The 25,079-nt window shown below is 32.3% G+C and overlaps 1 protein-coding gene across 1 annotated transcript; it reads left to right on the top strand.

Annotated features, from left to right (window-relative positions):
* Positions 1 to 14,034: 14,034 nt before the first annotated feature.
* LOC134270640 (MAM and LDL-receptor class A domain-containing protein 2-like) lies at positions 14,035 to 23,289 on the top strand. Its single transcript, XM_062752881.1, has 6 exons — positions 14,035 to 14,340; positions 14,482 to 14,691; positions 14,838 to 14,923; positions 20,312 to 20,441; positions 21,949 to 22,127; positions 22,647 to 23,289. Exons 1-6 carry the CDS (start codon positions 14,076 to 14,078, stop codon positions 22,731 to 22,733), a joined length of 957 nt encoding a protein of 318 aa, XP_062608865.1. The 5' UTR covers positions 14,035 to 14,075; the 3' UTR covers positions 22,734 to 23,289.
* The last annotated feature ends 1,790 nt before the right edge of the window (positions 23,290 to 25,079 follow it).

Here is a 25,079-nt window from a genome sequence, read left to right as displayed (position 1 = left end):
ATCATTTCAAACATGTCGGTTTTTTATAAAGAAGTATTTTGCAGTTTTAATGATTGTAAAAGATACATCGATGAAACTAAATTGTCTAATGTAAGTTTTGCTCAGCAACCAATATGGAATAATAATATGTTTAAATATGAAAACAAAACACTATGTTTTAAAAATTGGATCAAAAGTGGGATAATACATGTTAAAGACCTTTTTAATAAAAATGGAAAATTTAAAACTCTACAAGAATTGTCCGATGATTTAAAACAAAAATCAAATTGGATGTGTGAATACAAAATATTAAAAACAGCGATCTATAAAAAATCTTTAAGATTCAATATGACTTGCTGTGCATACATACAGAATATAGGGGAGCGTTATTTTGATTTTGTAAATGGTGTATATTGCATTGAAGATAAAAAATGTAAATTTTTTTACGATAATTTACTCTGTAAGAAATTTAAAGCCCCAAGCCATCAATTAATGTATAAAAAATTATTTTCTGTTGCTCAAGAGAGTTGGAAGGATATATATAGAAATAAGGTTAAAGACATCTATGACAAAAGAATATGTGAATTTAACTATAAATTGTTGAATAATATATTGTGTTGTAACAGTTTTCTTTTTAAATGCAAATATAGAACTTCTGCTTTATGTAATATGTGTGATGAAATTGAAGATATTAAACATTTACTTTTTGATTGTGATCATGTTCATATACTATGGAAAAATCTGAGTTCTGTGTTAAATTTTGATGTACAGTGGAAACATGTCGTCCTAGGTTTTTATTTTGAACGGAATTCCAAAATACAATTTTTAAATACTTTTGTTTCTTTTTTAGCATACAAGATATATAAATTTAAAATGTTTTGTAGAGTTCAGAACAAAACTGAAACAGAAGATTTGTTATATTCCTATGTAAAAACAAATATTATAAACAATATGAACATTTTACTGAATTCAACAAAAACTCACATGTATAAAAATAAGATGGTGACATTTGTAGAAATGCTTTAACTAAATATATGTTACTCTATTTTTTTGTTATACTAACTATCCTGGCCCGGGTTAGTTAGGAATTGTAAACGGGTTTGCATAATGATTAATAAAATTATTAAAATTTAAAAAAAAAAAAAAAAAAAATGTAATTCCATCCAGTAGTCTTCGAGAAATCGCGTGCACAAAATTTTGGAAAAAAATAATAAAAAGAATAATAATAACTAGATACGATCTCGTTGCGAGCAACGAGAGGTCTTCCGTCCGATTCAGGAAAAAAAAACCTTGTAAAATCGAGCTGAAAAGTGATTCAAAATTTTGGTCACAAAGAGGATTGAATCCAGGTCGCCAACGTGAATGCGCCTTTTTTCTCTTTTCTCCCCAACGCACAAACCATTTAGCTATTGGGAATACTGCTTTAAATATACTTGTGTATACTTTTGCAACAGTACACCTGTTTAAGAATCATAAAAGGCGGGTCACTATTTATAATTTCGTGTCAAACGCCACGCGTAAATATTCGCGCCTATTCTTTGTACTGATCTATTAAATAGGTGCAATAGCTTCAATGAAATTAATTAAATAAAACGTTCTTATCACCTTTGTTTTATTTCGACGTTAGGAAAGTATATTTAACACATTGTACACATTACATATCGTACCTAGCCCAGTAACACTAAAGAAGTGAAACGGAAATTAATAAGTTTTAAGATTGACACTAAATTGCAACGTACTATTACGTGAGAGTCCAAGTAGTTTTTAACATTTCATGTACCTTATGTCAGAATGGTTTAATCAAACGCTCAGCTGCCTCCATAAGCCCATACTCGCGAAATGGCGGAGTTGACAGAGACAGCCGCAATCTTGAGCCCGCTTCAGATTTTCAAATATAAATATCTAGAGTTCAGATTAACCAATATTAAAACAACTTATATAGTAAGCATCAATAGAAGGGTCTCTATTAAATTTCCAAAAATAAATGAAAAGTATTGAAAAACAAAGAAAGTTGAAAAATTGGACTTTTTGAATTGGCTTCCGGTAGCGACGGGAAGTACTGAGTACGAACGAAAAGTCGCGTCCTGGAAAGTATTGATCATCATCTATAAACTTTGAAAGTTTCACATTGATATCTTTTACCGTTTTTGAGTTTAATTGTGGACAAAATGTCGTTTTAAAATCAGGAAAATGGTCCATTTTTTCAATTCGTTTCTCCTAACGACAGGAAGCAGCGACAACGAACAAAAGGTCGCGTCCTGGATAGTATATATCACGATCTATAATCCCTGAAAGTTTCATGTTGATATCTCTTACCGTTTTTGAGTTTAATCGTGGACAAAATGTCATTTTCATTTCAGGAAATGTCCCGTAACTTGGCACCAGATAGGCATTTTCAAAAAATCTCCCAGATATACAAAACTCATGTAACGACACATCTGTTCTGAAAATTTCATGTAATTCCATCCAGTAGTCTTTGAGAAATCGCGTGCACAAAATTAGAAAGTCAAAAAAATAATAAAAAGAATAACTAGATACGATCTCGTTGCGAGCAACGAGTGGGTCTTCCGTCCGATTCTTGATAAGATGAGATAAGATTTTGATTGAGATTTTCATTCTAAAATAATGATTTTCCATAATCTGTAAAAAGACATTGCACATTAAAGACTTTTTAAAAAATCAACTTTTGGCCCCTCACTGCCCCAAACATTAGGGATCAGCCCTTTTCCCTTCATATCATCTGAAAGCTCTCATGATTTTTATGACTTTTTGTTCAACAACTATTCAGAGATTTTTTTTTTTTTCGTTTTTGAGTTATTCACATAAGAAATAGTTAGGGACCAGCCCTTCAACCCCTTAATGGGGACGTTTAGCGAAAAATAAAAGATTGCATATTGTTCAGAACATGATTTTGAACATCTTTTGTTCAATAGTACTTATCAATATATTTCTCATTTTCCAGATATAAAGCGTCGAAGATTTAGCATTCTAGCCCCTTTTGGCCTCTAATTATGTACCATACGACATGAAAATCATGATAAATAGTCGTAAAAAGTTGAGATAAACAACTTTGCGTAGTAATGTATTACAAAATATTAACAACTAGAGAGTTATCGATTGAAAACTTTTGGCCCCTCTTGGCCCCTAATTTAAGCGCCCAGGCCCTTTTTGTGATTTCATCTGAAAGCTCTTAGAATTTTTAACACTTTTTGTTCAACAACTATTCAGAGATTCTTTTTCGTTTTCGGGTTATTAGCAAAAGACACATTTAGTGGCCAACCCTTCAACTCCCCAATGGGGACTTTTAGCGAAAAATGAAAGGTTGCATATTGTTCAGAACATGATTTTGAATATCTTTTGTTCAATATTACTTGTCAAAATATTTCTCACTTTCGAGATATAAAGCGTCAAAGATTTAGCATTCTGGCCCCTTGTGGCCCCTAATCATGTAACATACGACATTAAAATCATAATATACAGTGGTAGATTGTTGAGATAAACATTTTTGCTTCAGTAATGTATAACAAAATATTGACTGTTAAAGAGTTATCAAAAAAAGACTTTAAGCCCCTTTTGGCCCCTAATTTGAGTGCCCAGCCCCTTTTTCTTGATTTCATCTTGAAGCTCTTAAGATTTTGAACACTTTTTGTTCAATAACTATTCAGAGATTTTTTTTGTTTTCGAGTTATTTGCAAAAGAAATATTTAGGGGCTAACCCTTCAACTCCCTAATGGGGACGTTTAGCGAAAAATGAAAGGTTGCATATTGTTCAGAACATGATTTTGAATATCTTTTGTTCAATATTACTTGTCAAAATATTTCTCACTTTCGAGATGTAAAGCGTCAAAGATTTAGCATTCTGGCCCCTTTTGGCCCCTAATCATGTAACATACGACATTAAAATCATAATATACAGTGGTAGATTGTTGAGATAAACATTTTTGCTTCAGTAATGTATAATAAAATATTGACTGTTAAAGAGTTATCAAAAAAAGACTTTAAGCCCCTTTTGGCCCCTAATTTGAGTGCCCAGCCCCTTTTTCTTGATTTCATCTTGAAGCTCTTAAGATTTTGAACACTTTTTGTTCAATAACTATTCAGAGATTCTTTTTCGTTTTCGAGTTATTTGCAAAAGAAATTTTTAGGGGCCAACCCTTCAACTCCCTAATGGGGACTTTTAGCGAAAAATGAAAGGTTGCATATTGTTCAGAACATGATTTTGAACATCTTCTGTTCAATATTACTTGTCAAAATATTTCTCACTTTCGAGATATAAAGCGTCAAAGATTTAGCATTCGGGCCCCTTGTGGCCCCTAATTATGTTATATATGACATTAAAATCATAATATACAGTTGAAGATTGTTGGGTTAAAGATTTTTGCTTCTGTAATGTATAACAAAATATTGACTGTAAAAGAGTTATCAAAAAAAAAAAGACCTTTAGCCCCTTTTGGCCCCTAATTTGAGTGCCCAGCCCCTTTTTCTTGATTTCATCTTGAAGCTCTTAAGATTTTGAACACTTTTTGTTCAACAACTATTTAGAGATTCTTTTTCGTTTTCGAGTTATTTGCAAAAGAAATATTTAGGGGCCAACCCTTCAACTCCCTAATGGGGACTTTTAGCGAAAAATGAAAGGTTGCATATTGTTCAGAACATGATTTTGAACATCTTCTGTTCAATATTACTTGTCAAAATATTTCTCACTTTCGAGATATAAAGCGTCAAAGATTGAGCATTCTGGCCCCTTGTGGCCCCTATTTATGTATCATATGACATAAAAATCATAAAATAGAGTTGTAGAGTGTTGAGATAAGCGTTTTTTCTTCAGTAATGTATAACAAAATATTGACTGTTGAAAAGTAATTAAATAAAGACTTTTGGCCCCTCTCAGACATTAATATGATGAGTCAGCACTTTTTTCTTGATATTATATCAAAGACTTTGGTCAATATTGTTCAATATGTTTTCACAAAATATTTATATTTTAGAAGATATGATACAAAAGGTCTCGAAAATTCACTCATGATTTGTGTCCTAAATTTTGACCCCTACCGAGCTTCCATACTAGGCACTTTCGGAAAAATTGAAAACCCAGGTGCACAACTACAACATGTCCTCTACTATCACTAAAAATTTCAGCACTCTAGCTTTTGTGGTTTTTGAGTTTTTGTGTCGACAAAATGGTCACTAAAATTCGATAAAAGGGCGATAACTTCTTACCGGAAGTGATTCATCAAAAACGAGATTGCCGGAATTAACTTCAAAAAGAGATGCATCAACCCTGAAAATTTGAACAAAATCGAACGAGCCATCTCCGAGAAATCCTCTGCACAAAATTTGTAAAGAAAAAAAAAAGAATAATAAAAGTGAAAAAGAAACAATAGAATAATAGAAGGGTCTTCCGCTGAAGACGGAAGACCCTAATAATAATAAGAAACAGTAGAATCACTATAAGGTCTTCCGTGAAGACGGAAGACCTTAATAAGAAGAAGAAACAATACAATCGCTATAACGTCTTCCGTTAAGACGGTAGACCTTAATAATAATAAGAAACTAGAAACGATCTCGTTGCGAGCAACGAGAGGTCTTCCATCCGATTCTGGAAAAAAAAAAAACTCGAGATGAGAAGTGATAAAAAATTTTGATCACAAATTGAATCCAGGTCGCCAGCGTGAAAATCCAATACGCTTTTTTCCCCTTTTATCCCCAACGCGCTAACCATTACGCTATTGAGAGTACTGCTCTAAATGTACTTGACAATGTGTATACTTTTGCTACAGTACACCTGTCTAAGAATTATAAAAGACGGGCCATTATTCATAATTTCGCGCCAAACGCCACGTTAAATCTTCGCGCCTTTTCTTTGGACTGATCTATTAAATAGGTGTGATAGCTTCAATGAAATTAAGAAAAAAGAACGTTCTCATAGCCTACATTTCGAGGTTTAGAAAATATATTTAACACACTGTACACATTCTATAGAAAAGTAACACAAAAGCAGTGAAATGACTATAATTTAATTTTTTTTATTTCCGTCTCAGAAGTGAACTATACCGATTAGTTACACTTTCATAAAAAGGTTGAAATGTTTCGCCAAAAAACATGCCTCGCTCTACGACAGTTAAGGAATCAGATACCATTTATGTTCAATAACTTGATTCAGATCTTTGAGAAAAGAATGTTAATTTAAACTACATTAGACGATCTTATTAAAATGGTTTTCTTATTTTTGTCTTTTCTATTCGTTTAATATCACACAAGTGTGCATGGGAAAAAAAAGTGGTTATACGTTTTATACTTACTATATACATGCATCGATACTGTTTCTTGAAAAAACTATAACTTTTAACTATGATTTAAGATCTGTTTTTCCGTCTTGCAAAGCAAATGATGATAGGTATCTCTCATTTACACATTTAGTCTTTTCTTTTTCTACTTTGAGAACCAACCAAAACCAGTTACAGAAGACGTTTGAGAAGACCCTGGAATAAATCTTTAGTTTGACACAGAATTGTAACGTAATTACTACGTGATCTATTAACACGAAAACCATTAAGCTATTGGGAGCACTGCTCTAAATATACTTGTGTATACATTTGCAACAGTACACCTGTCTAAGAATTATAAAAGGCCGGCCACTATTCATAATTTCGCGCCAAACGCCATGAGTAAATATTTGCGCCTTTTCTTTGGACTGATCTATTAAATAGGTGTCATAGCTTCAATGAAATTAAATAAATAAAACGTTCTTATCGCCTTTATTTTATTTCGACGTTAAGAAAGTATATTTAACACATTGTACACATTACGTATCGTATCTAGCCCAGTTAAACTAAAGCAGTGAAACGGAAATTAAGCTTTAAGATTGACACGTAATTACAACGTACTACTACGTGAAAGTCCAAGTAGTTTTTTTACATTTCATGTATCATTATGTCAGAATGGTTTAATCAAACGCTCAGCTGCCTCCATAAACCCCTACTCGCGAAATGGCGGAGTTGACAGAGGCAGACGCCATCTTGGACCCGCTTCAGATTTTCAAATATTAATATCTAGAGTTCAGATTAACCAATATTCAAACAACTTATATAGTAAGCATCAATAGAAAGATCTCTATTAATATTCCAAAAATAAATAAAATATATTGAAAAACAAAAAAGTTAGAAAATGCGATTTTTTCAATCCCCTTCACCTAACGACAGGAAGTACCGACGACGAACATAAAGTCGCGTCCTGGATAGTATATATCACTATCTATAATCCCTGAAAGTTTCATGTTGATATCTCTTACCGTTTTTGAGTTTAATCGTGGACAAAATGTCATTTTAATTTCAGGAAATTGTCCGTAACTTGGCACCGGAAGTGAGTTTACAAATTTTCTCTCGGATATACAAAATTCATTTTACGACACATCCTTTCTGAAAATTTCACGTCATTCCATCCAGTAGTCTTCGAGAAATCGCGTGCACAAAATTAGATGGTCAGGAAAATAATAATAATAATAACTAGAGCAAAGCTCGTTGCAAAGCAAAGAGTAGGTCTTCCGTCCAGTTTTGACCGGAAGTGACGTCAACAAGAGAAAGGAATGAGTTGAGACGCCTTCAGTGTGTCTAAAATTTAAAAGTTTTTAATTTTACGTCAAAACCTTCAAAATAAGCTATTTTGGCTACTTCCGGTTTGACCGGAAGTGACCTCATTTGACGAGTTTGGACAATTTTGGCATCATTTCCGGCTGACGTCAAAGTCAAAAATACAAAAAAAACTTTGAAAAAACTCACATAAAACCATTTATTCTATTTACTTTGACGCAAGAGAGAAAGTTTAATTTTTCGACTACTTCCGTTTTACACCGGAAGTTATTCAAATGGATGCGTTTTGTTGACGATTGTTCATGTGAACATAAGTTTTACTTGCCATTATTCAAAACGGTTAAATTTTTCAAAAAATCTCGAAAATTAATGTCACTTCCTGTGTCGACCGGAAGTGACGGATGAAAAATCAAAAGATGCCATGCATAACTGAAAGATATGTTTTATAATCCCCGAAAATATCGTGATTAAATCTTGAGTGGTTAAGAAGGAGTTGCTTGGACAAAATGGCAATTTAAAAAAAGGAAATCGTACAAAAAATGGGACCGGAAGTGATTTTACAAAAAATAGAAAAATGGTCTAGAGATATTATAACAATGCATCGTTCCTGAAAAAATCGTTGAAATCGGTCAAGTAGTTTCCGAGAAATCACGTGTACTATGAAAAGGGAATAATAATAATAATAGGAAACATACGAAAAACAGTAAGGTCTTCCGAAGGAAGTCGGAAGACCTTAATAAAAATAAGAAACAGTAGAATCACTATAAGGTCTTCCGTGAAGACGGAAGACCTTAATAATAATAAGAAACAGTACAATAACTATAAGGCCTTCCGTTAAGACGGAAGACCTTAATAAGAAGAAACAATAGAATAACTATAAGGTCTTCCGTGAAGACGGAAGACCTTAATAAAAAACAATAGAATCGCTATAAGGTCTTCCGTTAAGACGGAAGACCTTAAAAATAAAGTTAAGGGGAGATCACCGCGATATTTCCTGAGTACAAAGAACAATAAATTAAGCAACGATATCTCCCTTGTTGCAAACAAACATTACTTTGGCAAAAATATTTTGACAAATAAAAAGTATATAAAGCACAAAGTTGTCAAAACAAAAAGCTGCCAATATTTATAAACAAACAAAGTATTTAAAAAGGAAAAAAATTAATAAAGATGACAAGACAAAAGTTGCACAATGGCAAGTAAGATGGCACAAGGTATGTATTATGATAAATAAATTACAAAACTTAATTTTGAGACTACAATGTTTTATCATGGAGTATGAAGGGGGACGGAGGGTGGGTAAATTTCTCAAACAATTCTGTGAATTTCTTGACACTTCTAAATCAATGAAAAGACGCTATCTTGTGTCACGTGATTTGAATAAACATTACGATTGGATAATAACAATTTTTTCTCAAGGAGACAGCTAATAACACAATAAGACTCAAACAAACATGAAAGTTGAACTACTTTACATCATAGATTACATAAAGGCTATTATTTACAATAATGCTGTATTATGTAACCCTAGTGATCTGGCTAGACTACTGCAATAGTTGAAATATAACAAACAATGTATACTGAGTGAGAATTGTCATTTATTAAATGACAATAAGTATATAACAACGATAAAGTTAAGGGGAGATCACCGGGATATTTCCTGAGTACAAAGAACAATAAATTTGGCAACGGTATCTCCCCTGTTGCAAACAAACATTACTTTGGCAATGTTTATAAATTTATGCGCAACATTCTTTCATCACAAAGAAATGTTCCGCATTAAAACTGCTTCTTAATGATTCTGAGAGCAATTTTTAATTTGGATTTTTATAATTTACATTGTTTACATCAAATATGTTGCATAGCTAACTCTAATAAAAAGTAATCTTCTAAAAAATATTTTTAAAAATACTAATGAGTGATATATACTGTAATCTGTGTCTGACTTTTTTTGTACAAATATGTTTTATTAGCATATATAATCTTTATTACTTCTAATGATATTTAATTAAATTTTCACTTGCTCTATCACGTTATTATGGAAAAATCTATATGGAATATATGAGCAAAAATGAAATTTGAAAGAATAGTAGGTTCAAAACTTTTGACTATCCTATCGGTTATACTTAAATAACTTATCATACATGTATAACATGTTCTGTGTTATTTAAAGATGCAAAATGCCGCTGTAAATCTGTATTTTATGCATTATCAATAACTGTTATCGTCCCGAACTTTTTAGATCCTTGTGATATATGTTCTAAGTCAGAATTTTTTTGTTTGATATACTCACAATTATAAGTATTAAAATATCTTGTTTCTCAGGTATTTTTTGACATGGTTTAACACTTTAACTAGGCAGTTGATCGTGCGTATCTAAATGCAAACATTTTTGGATGCAAATATTGAACTTCTACGTGTACAAAATCCATCCTTTGTTAAACCTGTTAAACTTTGTAAAAGAAATTAATATGCAAAATCATTTCTCTTTACAAAGGGTAAGTCTCTCTATCAAAATTAAAACAATGCATATTAATAGAAAAAAATATTAACCGAAGTCCACTTATTTATTTTAAAAACAGTGCATATTTATTATATGTATAAACCTACTTCATTCTTAACCCCTTTTTTGCAGTGAATATTTAACTTATATATTGTGCTAATACTCATATAAATTCCCATGCAAATTCTTTGGACTCTTGAAATTACTTTTTTCATAAATACCACTAACATTTAACAAAATCGATTGGTAGAAAACTGACAGAGACAACATAAGTGCATGGTATATAACCTCTTAAAGTACATAATATTTAGTGGATACAAACTTTCAACAGAATAGTTGATATCGCGATTACTCAACTTAGCGGAACTCTTTCGCGATGGAGGTAGGAAACATCTGTTGGATGGGGACAAATGTGCTATTGAATACAATGCAAGATCGGTCATTGTAGAGTTTATATAAGGATAGATAAGTAAAAATTCCTGGTGGAATACCTTGCTTGAAAATCGCTGAACCAGCCTAATTAATTTTTTAGACGAGCTAATCCTAAAATGTTATATTTTTAACGATATTTTTATCTAAGCGAACATTTCTCGTTAAAATTTCATTAAAAAATCGTCTGATTTTAAAGCTGATAAAATATTCTAAACTTTCCTTAGTTGACAATCTACGATTTGGAGTTCAATTCTTGGCAATACAGTGTACTTTCGGCATTAAATTGATCGAATCATCTGATTGTTACTACTGTAAACAATGTCATGTGTCCCCAAAATCTAGAGCTTTCTCGACTCTCCCGCAAAAGAGCGATAGTAAGTTAGATAACTGCGAAGTACTCGCGATATTACGTATTGTATTGACAAATATTTTTGTAAAAATATGGCAATTAATGTTTATTGCTTCTATTGACATTTAAATTTTCACTTTCTCTATCAGATAATTATGGAAAAATCTCTATGGAAGAGACAAAAAAGAGATTTAAAATTTGAAAGAATATTCGGTTCAAAACTTTCGACTATCCTATCAATTATACTCAAAATACCTATTACAGCGTTATTTGAAATGGCAAAATGCCGCTGCAAATCTTGAATTTATGCATTATCAATAATTTTATCGTTTTGAACTTTTTGAATCCTTGTGATGCGAGTTCTAGATCAGATTTTTTTGATTTACGTACAATTAAAGACCTCTTAATATCTTGCACATATTCGTCGTAGGATGAAAGCGATTTTAAGGTATAAATCACAGTTGTTCAATTAATTATATAACATACATCTGTGCACAAATTTATCCTTTACCCTTCTTTTTGTTTCTCGAATATTCTTTGATATGATATTGCACTTTAACTAGAAAAGTGCTCTCGAGTATTTTAATGCAGACCACTTTGGTTACAAATATTGAACAAAATCGATCCTGCGTTAAACCTGTAAAACTTTGGAGAAAAAATAATCTGCATGCAAAATTATTTCTCTTTACAAAGGTTTAGACTCTATCATCCAATTTAAAACTATGCATATTCATAGAAGAAATATTGATTAAAGTCCATAAATTATTCAAAAAGAAATGCTTACATATTATAAACCTATTTTATTTTAAACCCCTGTTGTTTTTGTATTCATATTTAAAGGTACTTGGACACAGATTTTAAGTTATTATTTTCGATATAATATAACGACTTATATATTTTAATAGCATTTCACACAAAAAATAATTAAAAATCTTATTTCGTTTAAAAGATATTGAAATTTCAAATTTTTCGGCGGGTTTGATTGACATATTGTTGTACTCTCACAAATTTGATTTTATTCTTAATCCTTAGGAAAAGTAGCAATCTCGTTTTGTATGAATGAAAAATATTAATACTATAATCCAGAAAATTCAGAGTAGACACGTTCGAAAGAAAAACAAACACACAATATATTGTCAGTCCGTGCAGTTGTAGTAAGCAGACTGTGACGATTGAACGCGCCCGGTGAATTCTAAATATAAACAACAAGTAGAGCTTTTCAAAAAAGCTTACCGTCTATAGCAACAATTTTAAACAGTAAACAGATCTACACTTAACATGCCGTATAATTCTTTCGAATCTCTTGATTTTGTATTTCTAAATTAGCTTTTTACGGGCATTAGCCCTACCACGGTTGTCGCTCGGTCATCTCCGTAAACTTTGATTGGCCGAGAGCTTTCGGCAAACCTCGGCTGATTCCCATTCACTCTTCAAACAAGAAAGGGGAAAAGAATAATAACAAATTGTAAAGCCTGCAAGCAATAACTATCAAATTTTATTTATAATGAAATTAAAGAGACCTTTTTATTTATTGCTATAAAAAATATCATGTTATTAAGAAATAATTACTGCTTATTTTGTTGTTCCTTTTGTCATTTTTTTAAGATTGGAAATCTTGCAAAATTGTTAAGTCGTACGAAAAATAGATCATCAGAAAGTTATCTCCCTTGCCTTGAACAACATTTCTACCAATGAAATAATTGAAAATTTTCTCATCAGGCAATTTCTACCAATCACAAAAGAGAGGAAGTGCATAGTCCGAAGACTGTAAAAAACTTCAACTATACAATACCGTCTTCCAAGGAAGACGGTAATAACAGAACTCGAGTCCTGTTTACAAAAACTGTGTACATAACACGAGTGTGCTCGATTTGCTAAATTCTGTACGCATCTCTTAGTTCGGAATGACGATACTTGTGAAGGTGTTTTGCTTTCTAACATTTCTACTCTGAATAAAATTATTTTTCTTGATAAAAATTCAAATATTTCTCATTAAAACACATCAAAATTGCCACTTTTCCTAAGGATTAAGAATAAAGATAAAATTTGTGAAAGTGCAATGGTGTGTCAATCAAACCCGCCAAAAAAATTAAAGTTTTAATAACTTTTAAATGAAATAAGGTTTTTAATTAATTTTTGTGTGAAATGCTATTAAAATATATAATTCGTGATATTATACAGAAAAAATGAGAAAATATTAACTTCAAATCTGTGTCCAAGTACTTTTAACAGCCCTCAATAGCCCTTGTGCTATTACTCGTATAGATACCCAAATATCCGGCACGCAAGCCCTCTGGACTCTTGAGATTACTTGTTTATCATATTTTAAAAGTACCACTTACATTTAAAGCAACGACTGGCACAGAATTGACAAGGACGACATAAGTGCATGATATTTAACCGTCTTGATGTAATAATTAGTGAGGATGCAAACTTCGATATAATTGTATTAAAATTAATGCAAAATATTTACAATTTCTTACTTTGGTTTTAAAGTTGGTGTAAACAGAAAATCACATAAGTGCGATACAAAATCAAAATACACTGTACATACATAATTTCTATACTCAGTTTTATTTAGATTTTAGGTTTTTATGTTGTTCTTTCCACGTGGATCATTCAATGAATGCAAAATACCTCAAATTCTTAATAAATTTGTATATTTGATATTAGTTAAAAGGAAAACTATGGTTTGAATAAAGTTAATTTGTTATGAAATTGATTCAGTTTGCTATACAAATTTTATCAAATCTGTTTTAAAAGAAAACATTCAACAGTTATTACGAATTTTCCCCAAAATGTTTTAATTGATAAAATCCTTTTTCAAAAATTACTTTTTAAACGGCCCTTTACGGGCTTGTGATTTACACGAACTTAAAGAAATTATAACGATACCAATCTGAAACTGGGCAAAAATACGCTGTCAAAAACACTAGAACAGGATGCAGACTCATAGTGCCAAGCACTTGGCAAAGGGACAGTTGCTACCTATTTTTCAAATAAATTTTATTCCAGTAGCTACCGTGGTTCGGAACCCATGACCTTCTGATCAACCTGCTGAGCTACCGTGACCATTAAAAAGTTTTTGACGTAAATATTATAACAATGCCTTTTACTTCCTTATTTCAAATATGAAAATTAAATCACATGACTACTTTAAATATAAAAAGGAATATATACTACTAACTTGCTTCTCTTCCTGGAAAATGATAATTTCTACACGATGGTGAGCACAGTTATGTTATTTCTTTATTGCCTACTTCCTTTTCTGTTTTATAGCGTGCACTTTGTTTATCCCCAAGCAATTTATGACGACGAAAGTACGTTCCAGGGAACATTTACAAAGACTTTGAAATCATCAGTATGTACAGAGAATGTGCAAAATTGTGAAAAGCGATTACATCAAAGCCAAATTTTGCAAGAAAACATGTCAAAGGAATTATCAGAATATAAATCTAAGCTAATGGAACTGAAAGTTGTACACACAGGTAAATTTTATTGTTTGTGCTTTAGCTGATTATCAAAAAATTATATATTTATGCACTTATTTTAAAACTTCATGCATAAATGGAAATTTTATGGATTTTTCCCTACATTTTAAATGTTTACTTTTTCGCCTTCTACTTAAGGATTCCTTTCTTGGGCTGTGCAGGATCTGTGTAGGAACATCAAACACTTTGTTTTCGAAGACATGGAACTTTGTCCCTTTTATTACAACTTCAGCCAAAACAATTCTTATCTTCAACGCTGTCCAGCTCCTGAAATGTTTTCTGACATAAGCATGACGTGTCAAGATCCAAGCACTGTTATCTGTGGCTCTAGGGCTATACCAGACGGATGTAAGTAAAATGAACAAATTGGTTTAGTAATATTTCAACACTGTTAAAAAGATGTAATTGTGTTTATTTCTATCATGCTGTCTTGGGTTTTTGTGGACTGGAATGATAAAAAAATTACAATTTTTCTTCTTTCTTTAAAAAAACAGATATGTGCGACTTTGAAGCGCTTGATGAGCCCAATTGCTTTCTGGAGAATTCAAAATCTGATACATTTGATTGGACTAGGAAAAATGTACGTTATCAATATATACACATCTACTGATAATTCTTTGTAATACCGAACTATTTTAAATTTATTATGAAAATAATCTCTTCTTACATAGTGGAATAGTTGGCAGTTTGAAATCATCAAATATTATTCAAAGCGATGAACGTCTCCATAAACTGTTCGTTTTTTGTCCCGTGAAAATAGCTTTTTATTATTTTTTTTCGTTTCCTATTATCATTCATCTTCCACTGATTTTCTTTCTTATTTGAAAATATTGTTAGAAATAATGAAAATTTTTGACCTAATGACCTTGAAATATGACCCTTTTCGGTCCCTTTGTATGCTAAACCTTTTCAAAGCTACTTCCTATAAAACCGTAAACCACAGAAATACGAAAGTGGCAGTCTCTACTCATTGTGAAAGGATATGATCTTTACTTTAAAAAGTATAATATGTTGTTATCCGTTTTTTTTTCTTGTTCAAAAATATATATATTTACATTTTTGCACATGTTTGCCCATATATGACACTATTTGAACAATGCGTTTTTACATCTCTGTAAAACACGTTCAACATGTGTCCATATATAATAATTGTTTAGTCAAACGCGATCTAAGTAATTTCATAGTGACGTCACAAGTGATGGACGTGTTCAACAAATTCAATTTATACCGTTGAAATTTGAATAAAAAAAAACTCCTTTATGGATTTCAATCTTTAGTACTGTAGTATTTGTAGTAAATCAGTCGCAAATGTAAATATAAGTAATAAAATATCATTTTTTTTTTTAGTTTTATTGGGATGTAAAACGGATTGGCACATAATCAAATGTTTCATAAAGCCCGGGCTTTATGGGATTTGATCATGTGAGCAACCCGTTTTACATCCCAATTAAACTAAAAAAATGATACCTTATTTCTTAAATTAATCATAAAGACATGAAACCAACTGCATTAGGATCGTCTTTTGGTCAAGATGAGAGGTCACGGTCCCTCAAATAATAATAGAAAAATTTACCGTAGAGACACCAAACTTTTATCAATGTCATAGTTTTCTTAAAGTAACGTTACTGTGACGGAAGCTCAGTCGGTAGAGCGTTTACACCGCAATTAGAAAATCATTAGTTCGAATCTCGGCCGCGACGGACCTAGGTAAATAAAAAATATAGGTAGTAATTGTTCCTTCGCCAGGAACCGGAAACTTTGAAGTGAAAGTCGCGGGTCCTTCGCATGTGACCTTAAAAATCAAGTCCCCTTGTAACGGCAGGCGTTGGCATGATAAAGATATCTCATTGCCAATGGCTTTGTGAAAGTGAACATTTGAAGCCCTAAACCGGTATATGGTGACCACTGTATATGAGTGAAAAATTTCCGAATGTTCGAATGGGACGTAATACAATTTACAATACAATTTAAAATTTAAAAAAAAGAGTTTTCTCTAAACATTATCATTGTCTTTATATATCTCTATTTTTTCAACGAATATATGAGCTTATTTGGGAGATCTTTGTTGATATCTCTAGGCAACTTTGTTCTAAATGTATCCCGAAATCATAGCGCAGTCTATGTTTCGGAAGATTGTACATTACATTCAATCTGGTGAAACACTTCTTTAGATATCTTTAAAGAATTTCATCAATACATATATGTTACTGTATACTGGTCAAAAATACTAACTGACCGTTTAGTATTTCTAGTCTACAATCTGTTGCTAATTCCTACGACATTTCCTTTTGTTTTCTATTCGCCGGATTTTCAATACAGACAACAAAGTTTTCCTATATTTTACTTAATCAAAACTTTCAAGCTTTTATATTTTCTCGTGCAAATTGTTCGAGCATACTCAGTATTGCTGTGACTTCGATCAACGTATAGTTTGAAGTTATTTGTACATTTATTGCAAGTATTATTAAAATTATCTGTGATGATGGTGGAAGAGGAAAGAAAAGGGAAAAAATGTAAAATGATTGCATGGGTTGAAGAGATTGATTGATTGTATATTGTTTAACATCCATCTCGAGAATTTTTCACTTCTATGGAGACGTCACCGTATCCCGGTGAAAGGCTTCAAATTTAGACCAGTCCCATACTCGGCGCTAAGGGCCATTAAGCAGTAAGGGTTCTTTATCGTGCCAACGCCTACCGTGACCCGGGACCTGCGTCTTTAAGGTCATATCCGAAAGACCCGTGACTTTCACTTCTAGTGCCGAGCGCTTAGCGAAGGACTGTCACTCTCCGTATTTACGTCTTAAGTATGACGCAGCGCCGACAACGAGAATTGCACCGGGCCTTCCGATCACGAAGCGAACGCTTCTACCATTAGACTACCGTGACCGGTGGGTTGAAGAGAACACTAACTGTGGCCTTCAACTCGACATTTAGATATATCGACGACGTATTGTCAATTAACAATGGTAATATCCATTCCTATGTCGATACGATATATCCTGGTGAGCTTGAGATAAGAGATATCACAAATTTTACTTGAAAAAGACACTAATGGCAATCTGACAACCCAGCTCTATGATAAACGTGATGACTTTCACTTTTCTATCGTCAGCTTCCCTTACCTATGTAGTAATATACCTTCATCACCTGCATACGGAGTTTACATATCTCAGTAGATTCGATACGCTAGAGCATGCTGTACGTATGAACAATTTCTTAAACGAGGTAAATTACTGACAAACAAGTCGATGAAAGAAGACTGACAGCAGTCTCGTTGAAAAGCATCATTTCATAAGTTTTATGGTCGATGGTCGATACCATGAACTTGTCAGCAACTACAATTGTTAATCCATTATTTATACACCGAATTGACGACGGATTTTTGCGTTATTTACAGATCATGACAAGGAGCACACGGCGGGTGTGACCGGTCGGCAGGGGATGCTCACTCGTCCATGGCATCTGATCCCACCTCTGATGTTTTGGAGGTCTTTGTTTGCTCTGCCCCTATTTTGTATTGTTTTATGGACTTTGACATTGAATCTTGTTCGTTATCTCCATATCCTGCACGCTTAAACAATAAAAAACCTCGAACATTAACTCTATCATTTGAGATGCCTTTTCGATCTTTGAATAAAAACAAACTAGGAGTGAACTTTCCATATTTACGTAGTAACATTCTGATATCACCTGCATGTTGTGTTTAAATCTCCAGACTATTTTGATACTCATGAGCATGATGCAAGTGCGATCAAATTTCAAACCGAGGCTGGTTTCATACAGACACGTGGGCCATTCAATAAATGCAACATGTCATCTAAAAATAAGACAAGCACGTAATACATATTCTTAATAGTTTCGTTCCTTCAAGGCATTCCCTGTTACCCTTTACACATGCCTTAGGTTTCAGTGTACCCATGATCAGAAAACATCAGCATACTCATCTTTAGGAATGGCCAAAAGACACTGATGAATATAATTTCCAATGATATATCTGACATTGACAATCTTCATTTGATAGTTTTCATGTGTTTTGGGAATAAAATGACCTCTCAGTGGCTTAGATCTAACTAATAGAAGAGATGGAAAGGTTTTATTTATTTTTAATTCTTCAAACTCTTTAAACTAATATTCAACTGCGTTGTCAGGCACAGGTAAAATACCCTGGTTACCGAAATTCGGACTACCGTTGCAGGAAATCTGTTTTACTTTACTCGATGCAATTCGAAATGAAAGTTACCTTGCTCGTCCTTTGGTTTGATGTATGTATATGGTACTAACTGATCTCTCTAAATACAATAAAACTACTTAAACATTGTAACATGATAAAATTAAATACTTTCTTTGATACCTCTTTTCTTATTTATTACTAATCTTATTTTCCGGCTAAAAAAGTGTACCTTTGTATCGTCATTTATCAAGAAAGTTAATATAATCTTCTATCTTTTAAAAACTTTCGTTTTTAAAAGGCCATTTGTATATTTAACGCTTGCTTTCTCTAAGGCATTTGTAAAAAAAAAAAAAAAAAAAAAAAAAAAAAAAAAAGACACCTATCTTCTAGAAATTATGATATAGTTTTTCCCCTTTGTCATAATTCTAAAAAAAATGCTGTGATGGTTAAACGTTTAGAATCTTAACGATGTCATGTAAATGTTGCATCTTCATATGGCACATAACATCATATCCACTGGTAACCCCATAATTTTCAATCAACCAGATTGACAGTTATATTTAATCTTTCATTTTTTTCTTCTGGATTATTAAATCCATCCGAAAAGTATACATTGATAAAGATCATTTCTTTATACATATAAAAATCATATCTTTAATAGGAGTTCTTTGGCTATTTATGTAAAAAGCAGTTTTCAAATACGCTGTTTTTTCCATCTTTTTAGGAGAGATTGTTTATGAAAAGTTTTCTGCTCAGTGTAGTGACTATGCTTAATTTAAAAGTGAATTTTATTTAAGAAATAAAGTCCGCGTTTTCGTGAATGTTGCAGAATAACCTCCGAGGTCGAGAAATGTTGTTTGAAAGATAAAAGCCGAGGCGTTAGCCGAGGCTTTTATATTTCAAACAACATTTCGAGACCGAGGAGGTTATTCTGCATCATTCACGACAACAAGGACATTATTTCTATTCTACCAAGATCGATAAATACGGCTGATCGCTTCCTCTATAGAGAAACGAATTAGGTCACCATGTCTCGATTACGCTGTTCCATTTAACACTAGAGGTAAAATTTGTTTGCTTACCTGTGTATGGAATGCAGACGATCTGAGCTTTCGTTACATTAAAAATAGCCTTTTTTAAATTACAAATTTGTTCGTTATCTGTATTGATCAGTTAAAACGAATATACAATAACAAAATCATGTTCCTTTTTTACTGCTAAAATCACGTTGTTTAATGTGTAGGGAGGTCCGTGGAATAGCCCCGCTTAGCTATAAAAACCGACTTCATCAGCAACTTTATGAAATTTACAGTGTTTATTTCTTACAAAGACGACACATCGATGCGGTCTAAACAAGTATTTCATTCTTCAGCCAAACATGCATTTGAATTGTTTTAATTTGATACGTGTTTCTGATCTGATAATTTTTTGATGACGTTCGTGATTCATTGGAGAATAAAGTCCGGCGGTTTCCTTTGATGTTTTCAATAATCGTGGTAGAATATAATATTAATAACAAAATTCATGGGGGTTTCTGTGTTTAGTACCTCTTTAAACGAACTTTTCAAATCTGAAAAAAAAGAAAGTTAAATGTACCATCAATTATTATCATATACTGTATATTGCATTTCTTATTGAATGACCCTCGTATTGAAATGTAACAGGGTTTGCAACAACTTTGTTCCAAGTCAGCATTTGTTAAATCCATGGTCGTTTCTTGAATGCTGTTTTGAGAAATATGCCTCATCTGGTCTCAAGATGTCATGATGTTTCATTTGTGATATTTTTTACTAGGGGTCTACAAGTTCTACTAATACGGGACCAAGTTCAGCGTATCATGGAAAATTTTATACGTATATTGAAACCTCTAGTCCGCGAAAGTTAGGAGATAATGCAATCCTGGAGAGCAACAAAATATTTCAAGGTATATTTATTTCTCATAATTACCGTAGCAACACTTGTTATGTGTAACCTTTTTTTATTGCAGGTGATTGGGTTTTTAGCCGGGCTTTGGCTCTAGTCATAATGATCGTCTATCTAACTATAAATAGCAAGGTAACCAAATAAAAAAAAACAAGCAGCATCGAAGCAGACACTTCCGATAAACAAAATAGTCCCACTGCCAGACGATATTCAAACAAATATTTTAACATCTCAATCGTTGGAAAAGTTAATAATCAATATTTTTGCTTTAAAATTAAATTGAAAGAGAAGTAAGATATTTGCTTTATCAGGATAATCGTGATTTAACAATTTGTGCACATACGCTGCTGATTGTAAGCGAAAAATTTTCAATAGTGGGGGCTTTTATTGCAGAAATGTTGCAATTGTTGAAGATTTTCATGTTTAATATCGTTTTCGTCGATGTTATGATAGCGGTTATATTCTGTTTTGATTTTTTAGCAAATTAATAATGTAGTGAATTGGAATTAAATTGAGTGAAGTCGCTTGACAATGTACCTGTATGTTTTTCTATATTTTATTGGCGATAAAAGTACTGTTTTTTTTAAACTAAAAGAAAGTTTATAAAATACACATGTGCATTATTTTAACTTTTGCAAGACTGAATTTTTAAATTATGAGAAAAAAAGTGCTTATCGAATAGAAAATATGCGAGAATTTCTTGGAAATATTATTTTTTAAATTTTAAAATCATAACATATTTTGGGGTCTGGACTGTTAATTTTAATTACTGGTATATGGGATATTGTTTTCAATCATAATCATACAAAAAAAAAAACCATGGCCAAAAAAAATAGCTATGTACTAATTCCGGAACAGACAACATACTCGAGCAATTAAAGCCCGGCTTTCAGTTCTTTCAATACTTTGATTTTTATTATCCATCGTTTATCAATATCCATCCAGACTATGTAGAGTCTATCAATGAGGTTTGAAGGATATACAACCACGATTTTGAAATTACGACAGAAAGAAACTCCTTAACGTGATTTTGCTTATAATTAATACAATAGATACAATCACATTTTTTATCAAAAACGCTTTATATAATATAAGTTATTGAATGAAAGCTGGAGAGGAAACACGGCAAAACAATCGGCCATTTCTTGGTGATGATAGGTCTTAAATAATAGATAAAGCATAAATAATAAAGTATAAAGCATGCATTCAGTTTTACTTATTTTACTAATCTGTTATATGTGCTACTGCTGTGTATTGAGTATTTAAAAAATACCCCTAAAAACAGTTCAGAAGATTGAAATATCCATTTTTGCAACTGCTTTAAAAATAAATATAAAACGTTCACGTAAATCGGTACGTTTATCACCACTCTATGCTGATCTTTTTTCTTCCGTTATGTTTTAATATAAGTATGAGTTTCAGACTTTACTACCTGGATTACAGTGTACATAAAACGAAAAGAGTATTAAGTAAATTCTAACAAGCTGCTGTATACTTTTTTTTTCCAGAGAGATGGTACTGTCTTTATCTCTTTTATCACATGCATGGATCAAATATTGGAAATCTTACCATCAAAACCAAGGAAAGCTCTAAGAAACCTGTTGTCTTAAAACAATTATCTGGTGAGCAAGGAATGAAGTGGAAAAAGATGAACAGTTTTGATATCCTTTTAAAAAAAGATACCAAGGTAAAGGATAATTTATTTCAACACTTATCTTCTTTCAAATCGCTTTTCTTTAAGGATTTTAATTTGTGCTGCTATCTTGGCATGACGATTCTTACAATTTATATACCCCACAAAATATAGAAAATCCACATAAGAAGTAAACTCTCCTTCTTCCATGGAATTTAATTATTCCCAAAAAATTCATTTTGAAAATTTGACCTCAAATAATAAATGATTTTACAGAACGATATGGAGATAACGAACAGTATTCAATATCAAAGTCCATAAAACAATACAAAATAGGAGCAGAGCAAACACGGGCCTCCTAAACATCAGTGGTGGGATCAGGTTCCATGGTAATTAAAATTCAAATTAACCATGGAGGATATGATTACTTGTGTCATGAAACATAAAATGCAATGCAAATTTAACGTTGTAAAGATGAGAAATGAAAATGAGTCCCTGATGTATCTCATCCTTTTGAAAGTGCTTTATTGATTTTTTTTCATAAAGATTATATATTTATTTATATTTTGACAGATTTTGATCGAAGCTACGAGGGGTAAATCCTATAGGGGTGACATTTCGATTGACCTGATTATGCTTTTGCCTCGAATGTGCGAGTAGTCTAAGAGCAACCTATTTCAGCAGTTTGCAAGTACGGTATAAGTGGAAATTTTAGCGAGAGGCAAATTCAGATATTTAGTCTTAATTAGTATTAATTTTTAGCGATAACTAATTTTAGTGATTTCATACATGTGATGTCCATAACAAAACCTATTACTGATTATATGCAATAATTGTTAGCGAGATTCAATTTCAGCGATCTCAGCAACCTCGCTAATAACGCCAAAACTAAATCCTCGCTAAAAATTCTGCTTATACGGTATTTTTCAAAACAAAGTGAATTGATTGTAAAATGAAATTCATGAAAGCAAATTCAGTTCGGTTCTATCGATAAAGATATTTTGGATGTGAAGCGGAAAGATGTTTTTTCCTTATATTTTAATCATAGCGAAACTTATCGCCCTTGTTATTTTTAATTACTTACTGTATGTATTAAAAATAAAAACTTATTACTGTGAATCCAAATTAAAATTATCAATTATAATCATTGTATGTTTTTTTGTGTGATTGATAAAAGTTTATTAATTGAAGGCTTAATTGTTATTTTAATTTGTTTGTAAATAAATAATCACTTAGTATTTTATATGGTATCAGAAAATTTTTTTTTTTACTGGCACTGTACGTTTGAGCTTCTAGAGGTCGTCCTTGACCGACTCTGCGTGTACATGTACATGTAAGTATGCGGACTTCCCTGCTTAATTTGGACTGTTCTAAGTAGTAGGTGTGTGTGGTCATCCATTCTGATTGCTTGACAGAATGTGTGGTCATCCCTACTCTGTAATTAGCATCTCTTAGCAGCAAGTTTGCGGACATCGCTGCTTGTTGCTGTGCAAGATTAGGTGTGTGAACATCCCTGCCTGCATCTTGTGGTTGAGCATTGGTGTGCGGACATCCCTACCAGTGTTTCTAGTCTAGAACGTGTCTTAGTGTCAAGTGTGCGGTCATCCCTGCTTGTCACTGCGCAAGGGCAAGTGTGCGGTCATCCCTGCTTATCTCTTGTGGAAGTGCGCTGGTGTGTGGACTTCCCTGCCAGTGTCACTTGTTCGCTACCAGTAAAGACCTTTTATAACGCAGTACCAGGTGATTAAGACTGCGCATTGTACATATTTGCACCATCTCAGGGCTATCCGTTTCTATCACGGGTACGAGCCCGCGGGGGTTCACAGGCAGTGACCTCCCTTGCACGATACAGATGTTACACACGATCATAAGGTTTTTTTTTATTTTATTTTCACTCCGTCTGTGCACCAGTTGTTGAGTTGTTGATATAAAAAGTAAAGTCAAAAGGTTTATTTAAGGTTATGTGGGTAAAACGGCTTTTAAGCAAAAATATTTTTTTTTCAATCATGTGCAAGCAAACAATCATTTGGCTTTAAAAAATCTTATAAAGACTTGCAGCACAAATATCATGTGCTGAAAAGAAGAAAAAAATTTTTTTTTTACACTTTTGGAAAAGATTTTACCAGCTAAAGCAAATATATTAAAATCAAAAGTATAAATGTCTACTTTGTGCGCAACAAGACATCTTTACATTTAAGCTAAGTTATGAAATGTTCCCCTGCCGTCGCTTATAAATTTGCGAAAACATACTCTGAAAACATATGTACATTAACTTTGAATTTTAATTTTAAAGAACACAAATCACAAATTTATGCTTAAACCTTTTCATTTTTGGTGACAGTTTAAAATAAACATATGTGATATTTGCTCTGGAAAATGTGACATTTTGCTTGTTTTTTCATACATATTTTATTAGGTTTAACGAATGTTTACTCATTGTTTAACACTGAAATGGATTAAATTTGCTTGCAGTTTTCTAAATACTTGTTGAACATAGAGTTTATAAAATTCTTTATCATACCTCATTATACTGTAAACGTAATACACTTAGCGGTGTATTCTATTTAGCGATTCTGGCGGAAAGCAGAGTCTGCTAATTCAAGTACATAGCTAAATGTCTTGTATATTAACTTTTATAACTAGTAAATTCAGACAGCGCTAATTCAAATTCACGCTAACGTTGCAAATTGAATTTCCGCAAAATATCGTACACGCCAAATATAATACATTTACAGTAATCATTCTACACAACGCGTTATCTTATTGGTTCTAGATTTCATAGTCGTCGGCAGACTTTGCATATTCTAAGTCTTAGGATATCTAGTGCATTTTACTGCAATATAATACACGTTCGTTGAAAGAAAACTCCCGAGAGTAGAATACATCATAATAGCCCTATTTACCTCACAAAATTGCTGATTAGTGATGTGTCAAAGGGTTTCAACAACTTTACATTTACTGAATTTGAGAGCGGTGCCGAATTAAAAAATATATGTTTATTTAATA

The sequence above is a fragment of the Saccostrea cucullata genome, unplaced genomic scaffold (genome assembly GCF_032062105.1).
Source record: "Saccostrea cucullata isolate Sc308-1 unplaced genomic scaffold, CSIRO_AGI_Scuc_v1 ctg468, whole genome shotgun sequence".
Lineage (NCBI taxonomy): Eukaryota > Metazoa > Mollusca > Bivalvia > Ostreida > Ostreidae > Saccostrea > Saccostrea cuccullata.
Note: the sequence above shows the minus strand (reverse complement) of the source record. Positions and strands in the feature narration are given on the sequence as shown.

Coding starts and splice junctions, on each gene's coding strand:
- LOC134270640 (XM_062752881.1), top strand. CDS start 14,076: ATGGTGAGCACAGTTATGTTATTTCTTTATTGCCTACTTCCTTTTCTG. Junction 14,341..14,481: donor ACTGAAAGTTGTACACACAG/GTAAATTTTATT, acceptor CTTCTACTTAAG/GATTCCTTTCTTGGGCTGTG. Junction 14,692..14,837: donor TAGGGCTATACCAGACGGAT/GTAAGTAAAATG, acceptor TTAAAAAAACAG/ATATGTGCGACTTTGAAGCG.